Source organism: Lissotriton helveticus, chromosome 11 (genome assembly GCF_964261635.1).
Source record: "Lissotriton helveticus chromosome 11, aLisHel1.1, whole genome shotgun sequence".
Taxonomy (NCBI): Eukaryota; Metazoa; Chordata; class Amphibia; order Caudata; family Salamandridae; genus Lissotriton; species Lissotriton helveticus.
The window spans coordinates 586,470,098-586,488,924 of record NC_136072.1 but is presented as its reverse complement, the minus strand read 5'-3'; the positions used below and the strand labels follow the sequence as shown (position 1 = coordinate 586,488,924).

Sequence of the window (18,827 nt, the reverse complement as noted above, 5' to 3'; positions counted from 1 at the left end):
AAGCTCTTTATCTTGGGCTGTGGGACTGGGGGGGGGGGGCAGACAAATTGGCCATGACAGTATGAGCTCTTTATTGGATGTATTACCTAGGTACATGATTAAAGTTTTGTCTCCGTTAAATCTGAGACACAAATGTTGCATCTAGTTGGCAACCTTCTCCAGGCAGGATTCCAGGTCCAAAGGATCACTAAGCGGGTGATTTAGATATACCCTTAGCTGAGTGTCATCCGCATAGGTGACAACTTTGATCCCATACAGCTGGATGACCTCAGCCAGTGGCCTCATGTACACGTTGAAAAGCGTAGGACTCAGAGAGGATCCCTGCAGCACTCCATAGTTAAGAGGTAAAGACCTGGAGGTGGATTCACCCGCAAAGACCTGAAACGTTCTGCCATTGAGGAAGGATTGGATCCTAGAAATGGCTCCTCCTGACACCCCGACCCTCCTAAGCCTTTCGATAAGGATATCAAAATTAACCTTATCAAAAGCAGCACTAAGGTCTTGGAAGATTATCGCCGCTGCTCCTCCCTGATCGATTATCTTCTTAGCTTCTTCGACCACAGCCGTCAGTGCGGATTCTGTACCGTGTTTCGGGGCGGAAACCCGTCTGGGAGTGGTGTAGGAGCTTGTGTGTTTCTAGGAAAGATGACAGTGCAGTTTTAAGCGCTGTCGACAAGGCATCAGTAGAAAGTTTAGTCCAGGGACGTGCTTTCCTGGAGCTGTGTTCCTTGAAATCACGTTGAATAGGTGCTTTCAAGGAAAATGGGATAAATTAATTTATCGGACCAAGGCAGGGGAATAGGTGATTCCACCACCAACTCGATGATGTAAGTAAATACGGGGTCTAAGGTATGACCTTTGATATGTGTGGGCCCTATAACTTTTTGTATAAGTTGTAATGCTGCAAGATCTTGGATGGGTTCCATGGCATCTCCTTTACTAGGGTCCTCGAAGTGTAGGTTAAAATCCCCTAAAAGCGTAAGGTTAGTGGATGAATTAGCTAAAGAGGCTGCCACTTCAGGCAGTGAATTAAGAAATTGTCCACCTGGCCCTAGAGGTCGAAAAATAAGAATTAGAAAAATAAAAATTCCCAAGAAGGTTAATGTGGCTGAAAGTGAAATGGAAAAAAATAAACTTTCGCAGTCAGGAGCAGGGTTGGCTTCAAATGATGGCATGCTGCCTCCTTTGTTACCCATGTGGTCTTGCCCTGGATGTTGTATCCAGGGGGCAATGTACATACCACATCGGGTGCGGAGTCCTTATGCATTCATATTTCTGTTCCCAACAACCCAGCCCCCCTTCGTCTTACTCCCCCCCTTCCTTGCCCCAGATGTCCCACGCCTAACCTAGTCCAGCCAGGATGCCCCCGGCCGTGCAAATGGACACGCATCCTTGCCCTTCACTCAACCACCTGTCTTCACTAGGGCAGAACACCTTCGCTATAACATTCCCACACAGTCTCTCCTTCAAAGCAAAAAAACGCTTCATACAGAATTTAATCAGGAAACACCCCGAAACACTAGGGGGCAGATTTATGAAGGCCTTGCGCTGCCGGTGCGTCACTTTTTCCCATGTTAAAAGTGACGCACCGGCGGCGCAAGGCCTTCATAAATCTGCCCCTAGTTGTTGACACTTACCACTGCTTATCTAGAGGACAGAGGAAAATGGACTTCATTTTCCATATCAACAGGCCTGACCTATGGGCCACCATCTTTAACTCACTCCTTCCCGTCTCCAAAACCACCTTCACTGAACACAACCGTAAACTAACAATCTCCCCCCTGAACCAACAGTCCCTGACCGGAGACATCTCCATCACCATTTTCGTGAATGGCACCATTCTAATTCAGGCGAAAGACGAGAACCTAGAGTTCTTCGATTCTCTCTTCCCCACACTTAAGATAGCTACAGCTCACTACCCACACCAGCCGATCCCCTCCCCCCCAGTGGCACCTTACAAACTCCAAGTCTTCAGAGCATGCTTTCGCCATCACAGCGTCCCCACCCTACCGTGCTTAGTCACTCCGCCAGTCATAGGTCTCCCTCAGCCCTAGCTCCCCCTATCTCCCAACCCCCGTCCTCCACTCACCTCACTCAACCTTCCAGAACTCAGCCCCCTCTCATCCCCAAATGACTCCCAACGCCCCATTCCCTAGCTCCCGAAGCACTCCGAGTTCTCAGTCTCCTACCATTAGAGATCCCAGACCCCCTATCAACTCCAATTCTCAGCCCCCCCGCTAACCCCCACTCCACTAGTTCACATCGTCCCCCTCAGTGAAGAAAACTTTCACCTCCAAAGGGACCACAACCCCTCTCCCTCTCTAGCCTTCCCACATTCGAACTCTAAACCTGACAACGCCGATTCACAGCCCCCCAACCCGCTAACCCCCACTCCACTAGTTCACATCGTCCCCCTCAGTGAAGAAAACTCTCACCTCCAAAGGGACCGCAACATCCCTCCCTCTCTAGCCTTCCAACAACCGAACTCTAAACCTGATCCAGCTCCCCCCCTGTTAACCCCCCAGTAGCGACTCGCCCCAAAGCCCCTCACGCTCAGGGCTTAGCTCCGCCCACCCTCCCCTCCTCTCCCAATCACTCAAGCTGACGCAACGCCTCGATCTTCTAGAAGCGCAGATAGCTACCCTGATTCATGGCCTGAAGGAAACCTTATCCTCCCTAGGGACTCTCCAGCTGCCCTCCCCTCACTCCACAACACCCCGCATCCCTCCGCCTCTCTTTAGGAATGACTCTCCGCTCCCCAACCGGTCCCTGCCCCCCCAGGTTCCCGGCCTCCACTCACTAAACTCAAGACTGAGCCGCGAACAGACAGTCCCAGAAGAACTATACCCACCTTCTCCCCCCAGGAAGTGAGTGCACTCGTCTCATCTTACGAACTCCCCTCGAACCAGCTAGACCAGGCCCCACCCCTAAACTATTCTCTCATCTCCTCGATCCAAGTCATCACTGGAGTGGGTAGGGACCCGCCCCCCCGAAGAGCCACTAGACCCCCAACGTATCTATCCTCCATACCCAGAGTCAAGCCTGTCAATTTGAAATCAAAAAAAGACCCTCCCATTAACTGTATGCTTATCAACAGTCAGTCCGCAGTCAACCATGCAACGGAAATAGCTGAGGCCATCCTCTCTCATGACCTGGATGTAGCTTTCATCACGGAAATGTGGCTAAACACCCTATTCCTCCCCATTCTGGACATGCTGGTGCCGACCGGTTTCTCAATTATCCGCAAAGACAGGCCCGAACACAAAGGTGGCGGCATAGCAATTATCCACAAAAGTGACCTCTCCATCTCTGAAACTCCCGCCTGCCAGTACAACTCCTTCGAATGCCTATCGGTCAACTTCAAATCTCCCACTCATAGTTCACTTAAATGCCATCTCCTATACCATCCTCCAGGCAACTCCAACGAATTTGGAGCTCAGCTGTCAGATCTGATCACCCAATCCGCACTCAACAGCGACCACAGAATAATTCTGGGCGACCTCAACCTAAGATGGAACGAAACTAAAAACCCGCTCATTCAATCTTTTAACACCCTTCTGCAAGACAACGATATGATCCAACACTGTTCAGAGGAAACGCACCATAGAGGAGCGATCCTTGATGCAATTATTGCGGGGAAAAAAGGCAATCACGATTGATCACATCATCCCGGTGGACTGGTCAGACCACCACATCATTCTCATTCATATCAACCATTCGGCCCGATACCTCCCACCCACTCAAGTCTCCCCTAAGTGGGTCAGGAACACTTCCAGAGTCCCCATAGACAAGCTAGAAGAAGGACTTAGCTCACTCCTCCCGAACACGACGGAGCACCTTTCAACCACGGAACTCACCTCGCTCTACCATTCCAACTTGGAGCTCACCCTGGATCAGCTGGCACCTCTAAAACTAAAAAAACCCAGAAGCATCCCCTCTAGGTCTTGGTTCTCCACTGACATTAATGAGGAAAGAAGACACCTCAGATCCGAGGAAAGAACTTGGAGGAACAACCCCACCTCCCTCCACCGGGATCAACTCAAGGCAGCACGTAAAAACTACTATAATCATATCCAGAGCAAAAATCCATCCTTCTTCTGTTCTCCCTTTGACAATGCTAAAAACCGCCCCAAAGAACTCTTCAACATCATTAGGAACCAAACCTCCAATCCAGTGACAGCCAACTTTGTGGCGTCCAAAACCCATTGTGACAACTTTGCAAGCTTTTTCAATGAAAAAATCGCCAAAATGTATCGATCATTCAGCTCTAAGCCCTCCTACCGCACAGAATCACGGACTCCTGCAACTAACCGCAACACCCCAGCAACCTCGTCTATCCGCTGGTCATCCTTCCGGCCTCTCCAGGACGAAGTGATAAGCAATCTTATCGCCTCCGCTAAACCCTCGTCACACTCCCTCGATCAGCTACCCTCGAGACTGACCAAAGAGTTGAAGCTTACTCTAGCCCCAATCTGGGGCAAGATCATCAGCAGCTCTTTGAGCGAGGGTTCCATTCCTGACTGCCTCAAATTAGGACAAGTCACGCCACTTCTAAAAAAAACTGGCCTTGTCCCCAAGGACATGAACAACTTCAGACCAGTTTCGAACCTTCCGCTCTTATACAAAATTCTTGAAAGATGTGTGCTTTCACAGTTAACCCAACACCTAGAGAACACCAATCTACTTGACCCACACCAATCAGGATTCAGAAAGGGCTGCATCACTGGAACCGCAATCTTAAATATCCTAGATGATCTGCACGTGTCACTCGACTCCAACCAATGTAACCTTCTCATCCTCCTAGACCTCTCGGCTGCGTTCGATACAGTTGATCATACCCTGCTACTCAATGTCCTCCAGGAGAGAGCGGGCATTGAAAAGACGGTTCTAAAATGGTTCTCCTCTTTTCTCAACAACCGCACTCAAAGAATAAAAATCAACAGCTTCGAATCGGACCCCTCCCCATTAGTAGAGGAGTTCCACAAGGGTCAGTAATCTCCCCGCAACTTTTCAACATCTACATGGAACCCCTCACCTCACTTCTAAGGAACTCCAACATCCCCTTCCACCTCTACGCGGATGACACACAACTCTATCTGGAAACCACATCGATCTCAGACATTCACAGACTGAACGGTACACTCAGGGAGGTCCAACATTGGCTCTCATCCAACCACCTCAAACTTAATGAAGAGAAAACAGAAGTGCTCCTCATCTCGAATAAAGATGAAAACCCCCAAATAGTAGAATGGCTCAAAGCCTTAAACGCCCTCAATGTTTCTCTTGAGCCAACTGACTCTGCAAAATCCCTAGGGATCACTCTCGACCCCAAACTGGACATGAAAAAACACATCTCAAAACCGCCAAAAGTGCGTTCCTTAACCTTAAACTTCTCTATAAAATAAAACCCTTCCTCCCACCAAAAGATCTGAAACAGGCCACTCAGGCACTGGTGCTCTCCAGAATTGACTATGGCATCGCAGCACTGACTGGAACAGCCAAATCTCACCTGGGACCTCTTACCACTACCCTCAACGCCGCAGCAAGAATGGTCACAGGAACAAAGAAATATGAGCACATCTCACCGGCACTCAAGCAACTGAAGTGGCTCCCTATAGACCAACGAGCCAGCTTCCGTACTGCTTGCTTCACACACAAAGCCCTGCATACAGGCAAACCAGAATATCTGGCCACCAAACTCAAAAGGGCCGGTCAGTCCAGGAACCTCAGATGCTCCAACACGCTCCTACTCATCCCTCTGAAATCACAGAAACACAAAACCTCAAATAAATCCTTTGCAGGTAATGCTCCCAGGATCTGGAACTCCACCCCCCGCCCATATCAGAATGACCGCCTCCTTCCCGAAATTCAAGATGCTACTCAAAGCCCTCTTCCTTGAGTGCTCTGGATCGTAACGAGAACCCCACGTCTGACTGTGAAAGACCGCTATCTCTTTGATCCCAGAGCCGGATGATTCGCTCCTGATCGCCGTCCCGTAGTGCGCTCAAGTTGATGTTGTGCAGACTTTACTTCCCGCCTGTATTCCTTGTTCTTGTTTTCCGTCCACATTTTCCTTTGGTGCATATCTGTATTTGCTGTGAAGCGCTCTGATACCCTCGGGTCCAGTTAGCGCTATACAAAACTTCAATAAATAAATAAATAGTGTCCTCAACAAACATATCTGTCGTAAGTGGTGCTAGCACCGGTGTACACAGGCTGCAATGGCAGGACTGTAGTCACAATTTGAGTGGTCTCTCATGGGTGGCATAATAAATGCTTCAGCCCATGGGAGACCCCTGGTGTACCTATGCCCTGGATACCTTAGTACCATATACCAGGGACTTGTCAGGGTACACCACTAGCCAATCTGGAGTTTACCTAAGTACTCACCATGTCCAATTTAGGAAAGAAGCACAGAGACTGTGGGCCTGATTAGCAGGATCCCAGTCAGACTAGTCAGAAAAACATAATGACACCAGCAAAAAGTGGGGGTGACCATGAAAGCAAATCCTACTTTCTTACAGTCTCTCTTTCAGCTGATAGAAACAAAACTATGCCAATCACGTAGGCTGCAGTTTACACTGTATCCACCTGTATGCTGCTGTTTTGTCTGACTGTTTTGTATTACCCCAGCCAAAGGTTCTATAAGCAAAGCAAATAAACGGGTCAAAATGGGACAGACTTGGCTAATCGTTGTGTTGATGTTTACAATCCCCTCAATCTGTCCATCTACTACTAACTTTGCACTGGCCCTTGATATACCTCTTGAATTAATATGGCAAACAAGGAAAGAACCTGTACTCTTGGAAACCTTTTACTCAGTTATTGATTCAGCTAACATTTATGGCCACATGCATCAAGGTAAATTGCATTTGTAAACGGTGCGAATCGCATTTTTCGGCCGTTTGCGAATGCAATTTCCTGATTTGGGATGCACCAACCCTTTATAGAAATTCGCAATTTAAGAAAGTGCACAATTGCGATTTCTTAAATTGCAAATGCATTTAAGGAATCTCAATTTGAGATTCCTTAAATGCAATTCATCATACTTTTTTAAATTGCGAATTTTGAAATTAGAAATGCAAATTACCATGAAGTAGACCTTCATGGTAATTTGCGAAAATCTAGAAAAATGCTTTTAAATGCATTTTTCTTTGTTACATGTTACACACACACGTGCCCTTGGGGCATGTGTATGTGTAAGATGTATCCAAAAGCTAATTTCAGGGGTGCAACAGGGTGTCTTTTGGACACCCCTGCACCCTTGAAATTGCATTCTCAATTTGCGAATTCACAATGATGAATTGCAAATTGAGAATGCCCTCCCATTCATTCCTATGGGAATGAATGTGTAGAAATTCCTTAATTGCGATTCTCAATTAGAGAATCGCAATTAAGGAAAATTACCGAATCACTAAAAAAATAGCGAATTATTCATGCATTGCCGTTTGCGAATCCTTAATTGCGATTCCTTAGTTTTCGCAATTAAGGATTCGCAAACGGCAACATTGATGCATGTGGCCGTTAGGCTCTTATTTAGAGGTGGGCAATTATAGAACATCTGCCAACAATCTGTGGGTACCTAGAATGCCAATTTTTCTGTACCTAGCCTCACGTAGAGATGGGGGATTACTTTCTTTCTGAAGTTGGAGCCTCAGTTGGTCTGCTATTGGAAACCACTTTGCATTTGGCCTGCGCCAAAGAATCTCTGACTGAATAGTGTTGGAATGTCTCTCCTTTTTAGAGTGGAATTCAGGTAATGTTTTTCCTTCCTGTGACCACCTTGCAAAGCCTGGCTGTCGGGGGCAAGAACTAACGCAACAATTAACCTGATGCACAGGGAGAGCACCTCCAATGCCCCAGGCACTTCAGACTTTTCAGAAATGAACTTCTGCTTTGGTAGGTTTTGAAGAAAAAAAAAAAAAACGACCCAAGATGGCAGTGGCAGATGGTGGACACTGAGCTTTTTTGTTTTTTTACAAAAGTGCTCCGTCCGTGTTGGCAGGAGTACTTTTGGTGAAAAATCCATGCCAACTCAGCATGAATCTGTGTGTGTGGTAGGTGGGATACTCTGGGACGCTACTGCCTGTTTGGCCAGACCTCATATAGGTATCTCTCTTTGCTTTAAAAAAACCAATGCTTTATTTCATAGGAATGACATTCAACATGTCATGTATGATGTCATCAGTCAACCTAATTGTGTTGAGTTAAAGATGTCATTAACTTTGTGCTCTTGTAAGCTGCAACACTACTAATCCAACTCCTCTTTTTAATCTTCTTCAGCAGAGGTGTGCAAAGAGCAAAAGGATGCTGGACCATGCCACTCTTTCCTGGCTAAGTGGTTCTTCAACAGCACTTCCTTGCGCTGTGAGCGCTTCTGGTATGGTGGCTGTGGTGGAAATGGCAACCGATTTGAGAGCTGGGACCACTGCAAGTCCACCTGTGTGATACTACAGAGGAGCTTGGAAACTCTACACCTTCATGCCAAAGCCCATCGAGATAACTGAAATGCTCTGACAAGATGAAGCCAGCTGTCCTGGCCTGAATATGGTCTCCAGCTCCAATATGAAGTACTCACAATGTATTGCAGCCTATGAAGCTGTGGGCTTTCAAGAAGAAAAGTTCTTCCTCTCCAGCATGAGGCAAAGGATAATTTCTGAGTTGTATGTAGGTACTTGTATTGTGGCCTCTGCTGCACTCCTGGCAGCTTCCATCTAGGGCTATAATGCACCATTCGCTTGGCCCTCGCTGAATATCATGTTACACAGACTGTGAAATATCTTTTGTTTCTTCAAATTGGTTGAGTTTGCAAGGTTCATGATGCTATGGTGCTTTGATTAGGTTGGCAGAGAAGGGATTGGGTCCATTCAAGGGGTGGTGGATATAGATTAATGTCAGCCCTGATCATGGAAGTCCTAAGAATGCGTATCTCAAGATAAAGAGTTTCTGCATTTCCTATTCACAAAGAAGACTGGCTTATAAAGAAAAGAGGATGCTGCCCAACAGGCTGTTGCCTATAAAGCCCTTCCCCAGCACCTATAGTCCTGTCAGAGACAGCGGAGCTTTCAAGAAACCATGAAGAAAATAAATTATTGATTTGAGTAATGCTAGTACATGTTAAATGCTTTAAAAAAATGATTCTCGGATAAACAAACGCTTAATTTAAAACTGCATATAATAATTATTATTATTAAGATAACGATTGTCTTCTGTAATTAGCCTGCCCATTTGGCTGAGTGCAGATGGAAGAGTTCAGGACCACAGTGAGAGCCCATCCAGTGGTACCCTGCACGGTCACAGGTGGTAGAAAGGAGTCATTGCACAGCAATCGGTCACTCGTTCAGTTCGCACAGTCGTAGGGTGAAGGTGGAAGGAGCTGTGCAAAGTGATGGGGTAGTTGAAAAGTTATGTGGTAGGTCTACAAGGCTGTGAAGGAAATGCTCTAAAGGAAACAGGGAATCCATTGTGAGGAATGAACAAAACGAATATCTGATGGATACATTTTCCTAAAGGTTCATCATCCTATAAATACTGCTTTTTGACTTCAAACTGGTTCAGAATTCTTTTCCTCAACAATGATTCTCCAGTTCTGCCAGGTGGTGTCACACAGCTCCAGTCACGACCTCTCCTTTGACGTGATGTCACTAACATTTTGCGGTCCTCCATTTCAGACTGATGACAGCTCAACATGCTTTTACAAAGATGCAGGCTGTGGAGGCAACTTCACTGTGGCAGTCGAGTGACCATGTAGTCCCATACTTGCATGACTGGCTGGTAAAGGCCCATACCTCTACCTACCCCTGAAACCTAAAATTACCCTTCACTCTCTTTACCTCTACCCACCTCTAAACCCCAAAAATCACCATTACCTCCCTTTAGCTTTACCGACTCTTAAACCCTTAAACTATCTTTCCCTTTACCCACCCATAAACCCTAAAATCCCCCTTACCTCCCTCTACCCACCAGTGAACGTTAAAGTTACACAAACCTCCCTTTACCTCTATCCGCCCCTAAACACTAAAATCTCCCTTTGCCTCTAACTGCAATTAAACCTTTAAATAACATAAAAATTATGGTGCTGGTCCAAGAACATCTCCAGCAGATGATGACTTACCTACACTGCCTGGACTTTACCACCAACTTTCATGAATCTCACCTCTCACCCATGCAGAAACTGACTCTTATTGGGTAGTGGGTTGACATAAACCTCATGAAGGACTTCACTTGTCAGAGAATTGTGGCTTTTCAGGCGATCATTCGGATGTGTCTGACGCAAACTCAGACCCAGGTCCTGCAGGTCTTATGACTGTTAGGTCTTGTGGACACAAACATACTTTTGGTGCCTCACACCAAGTGGCAGATGAGAACCCTACAGTTGTGTCTGAGTTGGCACTGACTCCAACTCCAAGTGAGCCTCTCAGCTTGTGTTGCAGTCTTCAAGTCTGCGTAGCTGGAGCTGTACTACTGCTACTGGTGGGTTGTTCCTTCAGCCCTTCGCAGGTACAGTGGTAAGGTATTCCTACTTGCTGACCTCCGGCACCTGCCCGGATGACATGAAAGCACTGGGCCTTTGGTCGACGTTGTAGCACCGCCTGCATACAAACATGCTGGAGCTTGTACCTTGCTTTTGTCCCTTCAGTCTCAGAGAGCATGATTCAGTTTCTGTCCGAAAACACCACAGCTATTCACTTCATCAATAGAAATGGGGGGACCCTATTTTGGGAGGTGGTCATGCTTGATATATTTCCTTCCATTAGGTTTATTGTTCCTCAGTGGGATCTAAATCTTCTGTTGATTTTTTTTATGGCATCCCCATCTGATGTACAGTTGCCTGGCTTGACTTCTCACTTTGAAAACTGCCTTCTTAGTGGCAATGATTTCAGGCCATTGGGTCAATAAACTCCAGGCGCTTTCTGTTCAGGCACCATTAATAATGTTCTACCCAGATAAATTCACTCTTGGGACCAGTCCGTCAATTAATTCCAGAAGTGCTATCTGATGTTCATGTGGGTCAGTCAGTCACCCTTCCATCTTTCTTTCCCCCTCCTTACTCCACCAAAGACAAGGAGATACTTTATAGGCTGGACTCAAAGTATGTAGTGGTCCGCGGTGGTCAGAGTTGATGCTTGGGATTGATGGCACCACTTGGCGAGCTATTGCTGGAGAAAACGTTTTCAGATCCAGTTTGACCCTGGCAGGGAATTCATGAGGTGAGGAATTCCACCCTGTTGCCTAGCACCCAGTTGTAGTTTGTCCAAGAACAGGCTTCCCCTCTATTATTGAGGACATCACAGATGTGTGGTTGACTTGACTTTAATTTCTTGTAGACCAGGGTAGACTTTCCACTTTCTTAGGCTGGGTCGGCGTAAGGGAGTAGGCAGACTAGTCAGGCATTGGCTATTAGTGTTTGCCTCTTGTATACCTCATCTATTAACTACCTGTAGGGCCTATTTGCAGGGCTTATTTTTGTTATATGTCTGAGGCAGTATGTCAGGAAGAGCAGAAACACCATCTTGGAAAGAAACCGTGTCTTTTTCTCACTTTTGTTACTGTAAATAGTCACTGTCTTAACCACCCTCTCCTCAATGGCATGAAGAGTCCTATCCCCATCTTCCCAGGTGTAACTGGAGAGAGATTCAACCCCTTAAAATTTGATGTGAAAAATATGAGTAATCCGTTTTTTAAGGAGGTTGCAGATCTTTTGACTGGTGTCCTTTGACTTCTTATTGGATTTGCAGGAACGTACCAAAAATAACTGTTGTGTAACTGTGGAAGCATAGTGATGAGTAGGCCTCCATTTAAGGATGATGAGAAATGGTATGTGCATGGCCAGAAGAGTTCAGTATCCATTTCCATGGTCTCTGGCCTTTAACTAGTGTAATCCCCTATTAGCCTACTGGAGCATTACGTCTTTGTGCTCATCCACTGTCTCTTTGCCGCTCCTCCCCCTCTCTGGTTATTGTTAATTAACTCTAGTATAGTATCTTACTCGTTTTTCGCTCACTCTTCTACCCTCAGTTATTGTGAATTAGCTCTCCTACTCTGTCTTTGGTTTCAATTTCTCCTCCTATCCTCTCTTGTGCTTCTCTGCTCCTTGCTGCCTCCTTCACTCCATTGCAGAGATGGCTTCAGTGACCGCTCTCATTCCATGATTGTTTATACTAGTGAGCTAACCTCTTGGCGCTGGGCTATAGATTCTGTGTTCCTTCAGTCCTTTCCCTCTTTCAGGAGCCATGTGCTCCTGGTGTCAGGGCTCTGGTGTTAGCACACCAGACTTATCAGGGTTTGTGTAACCCCATATTACAAAGTGCACATTGATCCAAAGCAGTGTTGAGTTGCAGAGTGCAAAAGAGATTTACCAGGATCAGGGTAAACAGAAAAGTGATCCAGGAATGTGGATGTGCTGATATAACACATTTTAGCTGAAATGGCAATCCAGGAAGTGACATACGTGAAGTGTCTTTTTCATCCACATCTGGTGCACCAATCACATTGTAGGTATGATGCTGCTTGCTCCAGCGGAATCTGTAGAGAGCATGAGCACATGACCCCATTATTTGCACTCAATAAAACAGGTATATACAAGGTTTTAACTCTAAGATTCCCATGCTCTTTGAGTGCCTTGTTATCCCTTTAAAAAGTTTCACCTAAAAGAAAGTTCACACTGCTGAGATACAGGGGAGAATAATATGTCCATCTCTTTACAGAGTTTTGAACACAGGGACAGTTTCCAAATGTGCCATTTAATTTGTACACAATCTTGAGCCAATTTTGATCTAGCTCAAGTAGCCTCTCTTTAAACATAGCATGAAATGTCCCTTAGACACATACCAAGAGTGATTCAAATATAATGAGAAAAGCAATGTAATGTCTCCTACGTACCCCGCTATGCAAAATACATTTTCAGCCATTTCTTAGATTTACCCAGTACCCTGATTTAAGTGCAATAATACAGAAAAACAAGATCTTTGACAATGGGTTAAATGTTTACCTGATTTCACTGTTTATGTGTATTCACAATGGAAGTGGTGCTAGTTCCTTCTTGCTCTATAATACACTGATTTATATGAGGTCAGATAATATTCAGAATATTTGATTTCTAGGAACGTTGTATTTTCCTATTTTAATATGTAATTCACCCAAAAAGGCATTCTTTGTTAATTGTGTGTTCTGATTTAGAGATTTGGGGTTTATGCGTATCCATTATGTGGAGCTTTGAAAAATGGTTTTGTTTTTGTTGGCAGATTTGTTCTTGTTATACTCAGTTAAGAAATATTTACATTCCTTTTTTTAAGTTCAAAAAGAAGAAATATTTACATTCCTGATCTGCATCAGGACGACTATTTGCCATCAGGAAGACTGCATTGAGTCCATGGAGACTTTGTATATGTTATACTAGTAAATACTTTAAACTGTTTTGTGCACTGAGTTTTTTATACATTGCTGCGACCTTCCACTTGAACATATTCTGTTTTTCTGTATATTCATGTAATTTGTGCACTTTTCATACCCCTTTCAGTTTGAGAATTCTAACAATAATGATAAACCTTTAATCTCGCAAGCATTTCAAATCAATTGTTTTGATAGAGACTTCTATTTGCAGATTCCTTACCTTGACAAGTTCCCCATGCGCCAGATTCGAGCCGAAGATTTTTAATAGCAGTTCTCTCATGCGTCAATAGGTGGTGTTGTGAATCACTGGTTTGGATCTGAACCATCCCTATGTGTACCACTCTGCACGCTGACATCAATTATTTTCTTTCCAAGCCTTCTAATGTGGATCCAGAGCTCCGTTGACTCTTGTCAGAGTGACAATTTATTTTCCAGTGTGCAAGGGACACGTTCCCTCCAAAAGCAGTAGGGTTTAAAACTTGCCAAGTCTCCAACCGAAAAATGTCGGTGACAGACACTCACAAGATCTGTCTCTGGTGTCTTGGTTCCAAGCATGATTCAGCGTTGTCCAACTGCTGTGTGAAGATGACCAAGTAGGCATCTGCATAGCCAAACTTGCCATCACAGACGTTTGGAGGAAGTTGAAGAGAAACCCCGGTCTCGGTCGAAGTCAAAGGTGCGATCACTGTCTTGATCCAGGGGCCGCTGTCATGACCATATCTTTAATGTCTAGGAGTTCAAATAAGTTGAAGAAATCAATTAAAAATAAGAAGTCAGACCACTTCCACCATTTGAGGTTGTGTGACACCTCAAGTGCCTGTAAAAGACAGTATTGTTTCCACACTTGGAACTGATTCCACAATTGGTCCCTATGTGCCCCGGCTTCCTCGAACCGTCGGCGACACCTCAACAAGTCCATGAGTTCAAAACGGCCATGACCCTACACGTATATTTTAGTACTCCACCAGGTCCCTCTGGAGTGCCTTGAGGCCCAAGAATCCTAGGTGGCTTCCAGTTGGGTTATTGCCGGGGTATCATTCCTCAACGTCGACTGCTTCAATTCACCTCACTATGAGGCTGGCCCCAGCTCCGTTGACTCCACCATCAGCAACATTGCTGGTGCCGTGACCAACGCTGCCACCCGGGGTCTTGATGCCGTCTTCAAAATCACCATCGTAGGAACCAGAGCCATTTGTTTTATTGGACTCCGAAACTCAATTTCTTTCCCTTCCCACCCTAGAGGTCTCACCGGCACGCATGTACTACTATTCTGTCCCTGAAATCTCCCAACCACCTGCTGATAAGAACAGTGATGATAAACCCTATGATGAGGAATGCATCTGTTTAGTTTTACAAAATTACATTGTGCTTGACACCTCTCCAGACATTGGCCTTTCCCCGCCCGACTCAGCTATGGCAGTAGAAGAGTCTGCCTCCTTTACCACAGTGATTAGGAGGAAGGCAAAAGTTTTAGACCTTACTCTGTCCACAACAGAGTTAAACACAAATGTCCTGACTGAAGTCCCCAACCCTGGCCAAACGATAGAGAACCTCTGCTTCCATTTAATAAGGTTGTTATGGATGTTCTGGTAAGTACCTGGACAAAGTCCAGATCTTGACACCTGTAATTAAACAAGTGGTAAGGGGGCATAGACCCACTCCTGGGAATCACGACTTTCTACTCCTATACCAGACTCCAGAGAGCTTAGAGGATCAGGTATCCAATACTCGCTTAGCCCCAATGCGTTCCCCACAACTCTCACAGACAGAGGAACACAGCACATGGAGACGTTTGCCAAAGTATATTTACTTCTGCCACCCTTACTAGTGCCTCCTGGGCAGATACTAGCATTCGCTGTGGAAGGGAGTGGCTGATATCTTGCCAGCTGTCTTGGATTAAATACGTCCCAGGTGAGAAAAGAAGCGTCCGCCGCTGTTGGCTCGGCAGATCCGGGGGTGTCTGTGAGGTAGAAGGAGACGGATCTCAGGTGTCTGGTTGGTTGGTGGAAGGTCATTCATTTGTTGATATATGCTGGCCCTTCGTTGTGCAGGGCTTTGTATGCGTGGGTCAGCATTTTGAACTGGCATCTCTTCTGGATCAGGAGCCAGTGTCGCTTTTTGAGGTGTGGGTAGATGTGTGTCTGGGGGAGGTTGAGGATTATTCTTGCAGCTGAGTTTTATATTGTCTGTAGTCTCTTCATGAGACATACAGTCATTCCTACATAGAGAGGGTTCTCAAATTCAGTCTGCTGGTGATGAGAGCCTGAGAGACAGTCTTTCTGTTGTTGATTGGGAGCCACCTGAAAATCTTATGGTGCTAGCTTAGCATGTGGAAGCAGGCAAACAAGACTGCATTTACCCGTTTCTGCATAGATAACTTTTTGTCAAAGATGATGCAGAGGTTGCGAGCGTGGTCTGTCAGAGCAGGTGATGGGCCGAGTTTAGCAGGCCACCAAGTGTCTTTCCATGGCGAGGTGTTGTTCCCAAAGATGAGGACTTCTGTCTTGTCTATGTTGAGCTTGAAAGAGTTGTCCATCATGTCAGCGACGTTCATCATACATCTGAGGAAGTTGGCTCTGGTGTTGGAAGGCTCTTCTGGCATCCACAGATTTAGCTCAAATCTTTATGCACTGCATAGTCAAACTACATAGCATACCCATCGGATAGTGGCACAAATTCTGAATCTAGGAAAGGGTAATTTGTGTAGACCTCTCTCAAGGTTTTCCTAAAGTAACAGAAATTAAATGTAATTTAGATTTGTGAAGCGCTCTACTACCCAGGGGTGTCTAAGCGCTGTTTCTCAGAAGGAGAGTGCATGATGCCATGAGGAGAACTACTGGTTGGAAAGCCAGGTTTTTAGGGCTTAACGGACAGAGAGCAGATCTGATTTATTCTTGCGATCTGGCGGTATGGAATTTCACAGTCTGGCTGTGCAAGCTATTAAACTCCTGCCTCACCATTTGGCTCTTCTTTCCTTGGGTACCACAAGTTTGGATGCAGAAGAAAAGCGCAGAGATCTTTTGGGAACATACCAGTGAAAGCATTGTTTAAGGTATTCCGGACCTGTGTTATGCAGTGCTTTAAACGCAATGTAGAGGGATCTAAACTAAATCCGTTTTGTAATAGGAAGCCAATGCAGTCGAGGAATAACCTGAGATACTGATTTATGTTTGGGAATGGCCAGTTCTGGAGGATCTGCAATTTGTTCAGGAATCTTTTCTGGATATTGGAGAAAAGCGCGCTACAGAAGTCGATTTTGGACTGGGTGAGTGTAGAGATCACAGATTTCTGCAGATCAAGTGAGATAAAAGGAAAGATTTTCCTGAGGGTTGTGAGCATAAAAAAAGGAGGAGGTGATGGAGTTTATGTGTCCTTCAAAGGAGAGTTTGTTATTAAAGTAAACCCCAAGGTTTTTGACTTTGGTAGCAGGGGTAAGGACCTCCCCCAGCTCTTGTGGCCATCAATTGGAAAACCAAAAAGACGTGTTTTGGCCAAATAACAGAACTTCGGTTTTACCTGAGTTCAGTTTTAGGCAGATGCTCGACATCCAGTTTCAGACTTGAAGCATGCAGTCATGAAATCTTGAGGCAGTGTCATCCTGGTTACTGGCCAACAACACCACAATCTGAGTGTTGTCGGTGTATGACACCACTGCGTACCCAAAATATTTTATTAGGTTGGCCAGAGGGGTTACTTACAAATTAAAAAGGGTTGGGCTCAAAGAGGAGGCCTGCAGGACGCCATAAAGTAGAGAGAAGGAGGGGGACTTGAAGTCATTCAGCTCAACAAACTGCTCTCTGTCTGAGAAAAAAGATTTTAGGAGCTTGAGGGCCTTTCTCCTGATGTCTATAGTGAAGAGATGGTCAATAAGGAGGCTGTGGTCAGCTGTGTCGAATGCCTCAGAGAGGTCTAATAAGATTAAGGCAGCCTTACCACCGATGTCTAAGGTTTGCCTTATTTCTTTGGAGGCAGTGAGCCGAGCTAGTTCAATGCTGTGTTGGCCTCTGAAGCCAAACTGGATGGCATTTAGAAGTGCACTGTTATTGATAAAGAGAGAAAACTTTAGAATTAATAGCCTTCTCTACAATCTTGGCAGGGGAGGTGAGGGATAAGCCTGTAATTATTTGGGTCATTGCTATCTATATTGTGTTTTTTTTTATAAGAGGCAGAATGGAAGCCTTCTTCCATTCCTTTGGCAAATAATCTGTAGGGAACATACTGTGGAAGATGTCTCTGAGGTACCTAGAAGTAATATCAGATGCTAGATGAATAATTTCAGGAGGAAAAGGATCCAGGGGGGATCCAGATTTAATTTGGCTAAGTAGGGACTGAACAAGACCTTCCGATAGAGGGTTAAAGGACAACAGGAGAGTGTTTCCGGCCTATGGGCAACCTACCAATGTGATAGAATGAGGGGCAGAGGTATTTTCAGTTGGGCTGATTGAGTCAGGGGGATGGTAGCAGCCAGTACAAAATCAATGAGTGAGTCCTTGGTAAGATACCTTGCGTTGATAAGCGTGCATCTGAATGCTTTCGGTAGAGTGGCCGGATTAGGGATGTGGGGTATAGTGGAGCTGAGAGCAAGGATCCCAGAGTTGGTCAGTTTTCGGTTACATTCTGGGCAAATATTCTCATTTATGGTGTCTAATGGGGTCAGGATGAGGCCTGGGCAGTTCTTACCTGGGGGATACCCGGGGGATTAAGGGCAAGCAGCTCTTCTTGTGAGTAGCTGTGAGGCCAGCCAGTTGGGGAGTGAAACCGGCAGGGCGCCTGCTCAGGTCAGTGCATTCCGAGCGCAGATGGGTGCAGACGGGCTTGCATTAGATGCGCCTTGTACATGCCAGCAGCGTACGCGCTGCACGCGTCCACTGCCTGAATGCACTGTAGAGCCAGCTTTGTAGTTCAGCCTCTGGGGGCGTGTTGGGGACATGTGAGGGAGCGCTACTCAGTGCAACACTACTAAGTTAAAAAATAATGTGCAGGAAAAATAAAACCACTATCTAGAGTCAAGCAAACCCTGCTGACCTTCACACATTGTTTTGTGAAGGACCAGCTACTGGTAACAAAGGAGAAGGAAAAGAAACAATGGATATCACTATTAACTCCTGAAAACAATTTAAAGCATGAAAGTCCACCATAAAAATATGAATACCAGGGAGCCAGGCACCTCCTGAAACTACACACTTGTGCATTCAACTAACTGTTGAAATATAAAATATAGGAAAACTGAAAAGAAAACAGCAGCCATTTGTGAAATTTGTATCTTTAACTTCTTGTCATGATGGCCGATTTATATAAGCAATACACCGGTATGTTCACTAGACTCTTATGGTCATTGGGATATATAGGGTTTGTAGGTTCTCCAAGAAGCAGAGGTACCCAGAGCCAACAACTGAGTGGCACCATACATGTTTCTTTTTTGTGTACCAAACATA

At 45.5% G+C, this 18,827-nt stretch overlaps 1 protein-coding gene across 2 annotated transcripts in view; it reads left to right on the top strand.

Moving 5' to 3' along the window:
• LOC144791646 (collagen alpha-4(VI) chain-like) overlaps window positions 1-13,416 on the top strand; it is a 114,755-nt gene extending 101,339 nt beyond the window's left edge. Inside the window, exon 8 of one of the 2 annotated variants that reach the window (XM_078666373.1) lies at window positions 8,287-13,416. In XM_078666373.1, coding sequence (XP_078522499.1) covers window positions 8,287-8,507 — 221 coding nt within the window. In that variant the 3' untranslated portion in view covers window positions 8,508-13,416. Of the gene's footprint in view, window positions 1-8,283 lie in introns of both variants that reach the window. The other variant, XM_078666372.1, reaches the window with a different exon arrangement.
• Window positions 13,417-18,827: the final 5,411 nt, after the last annotated feature.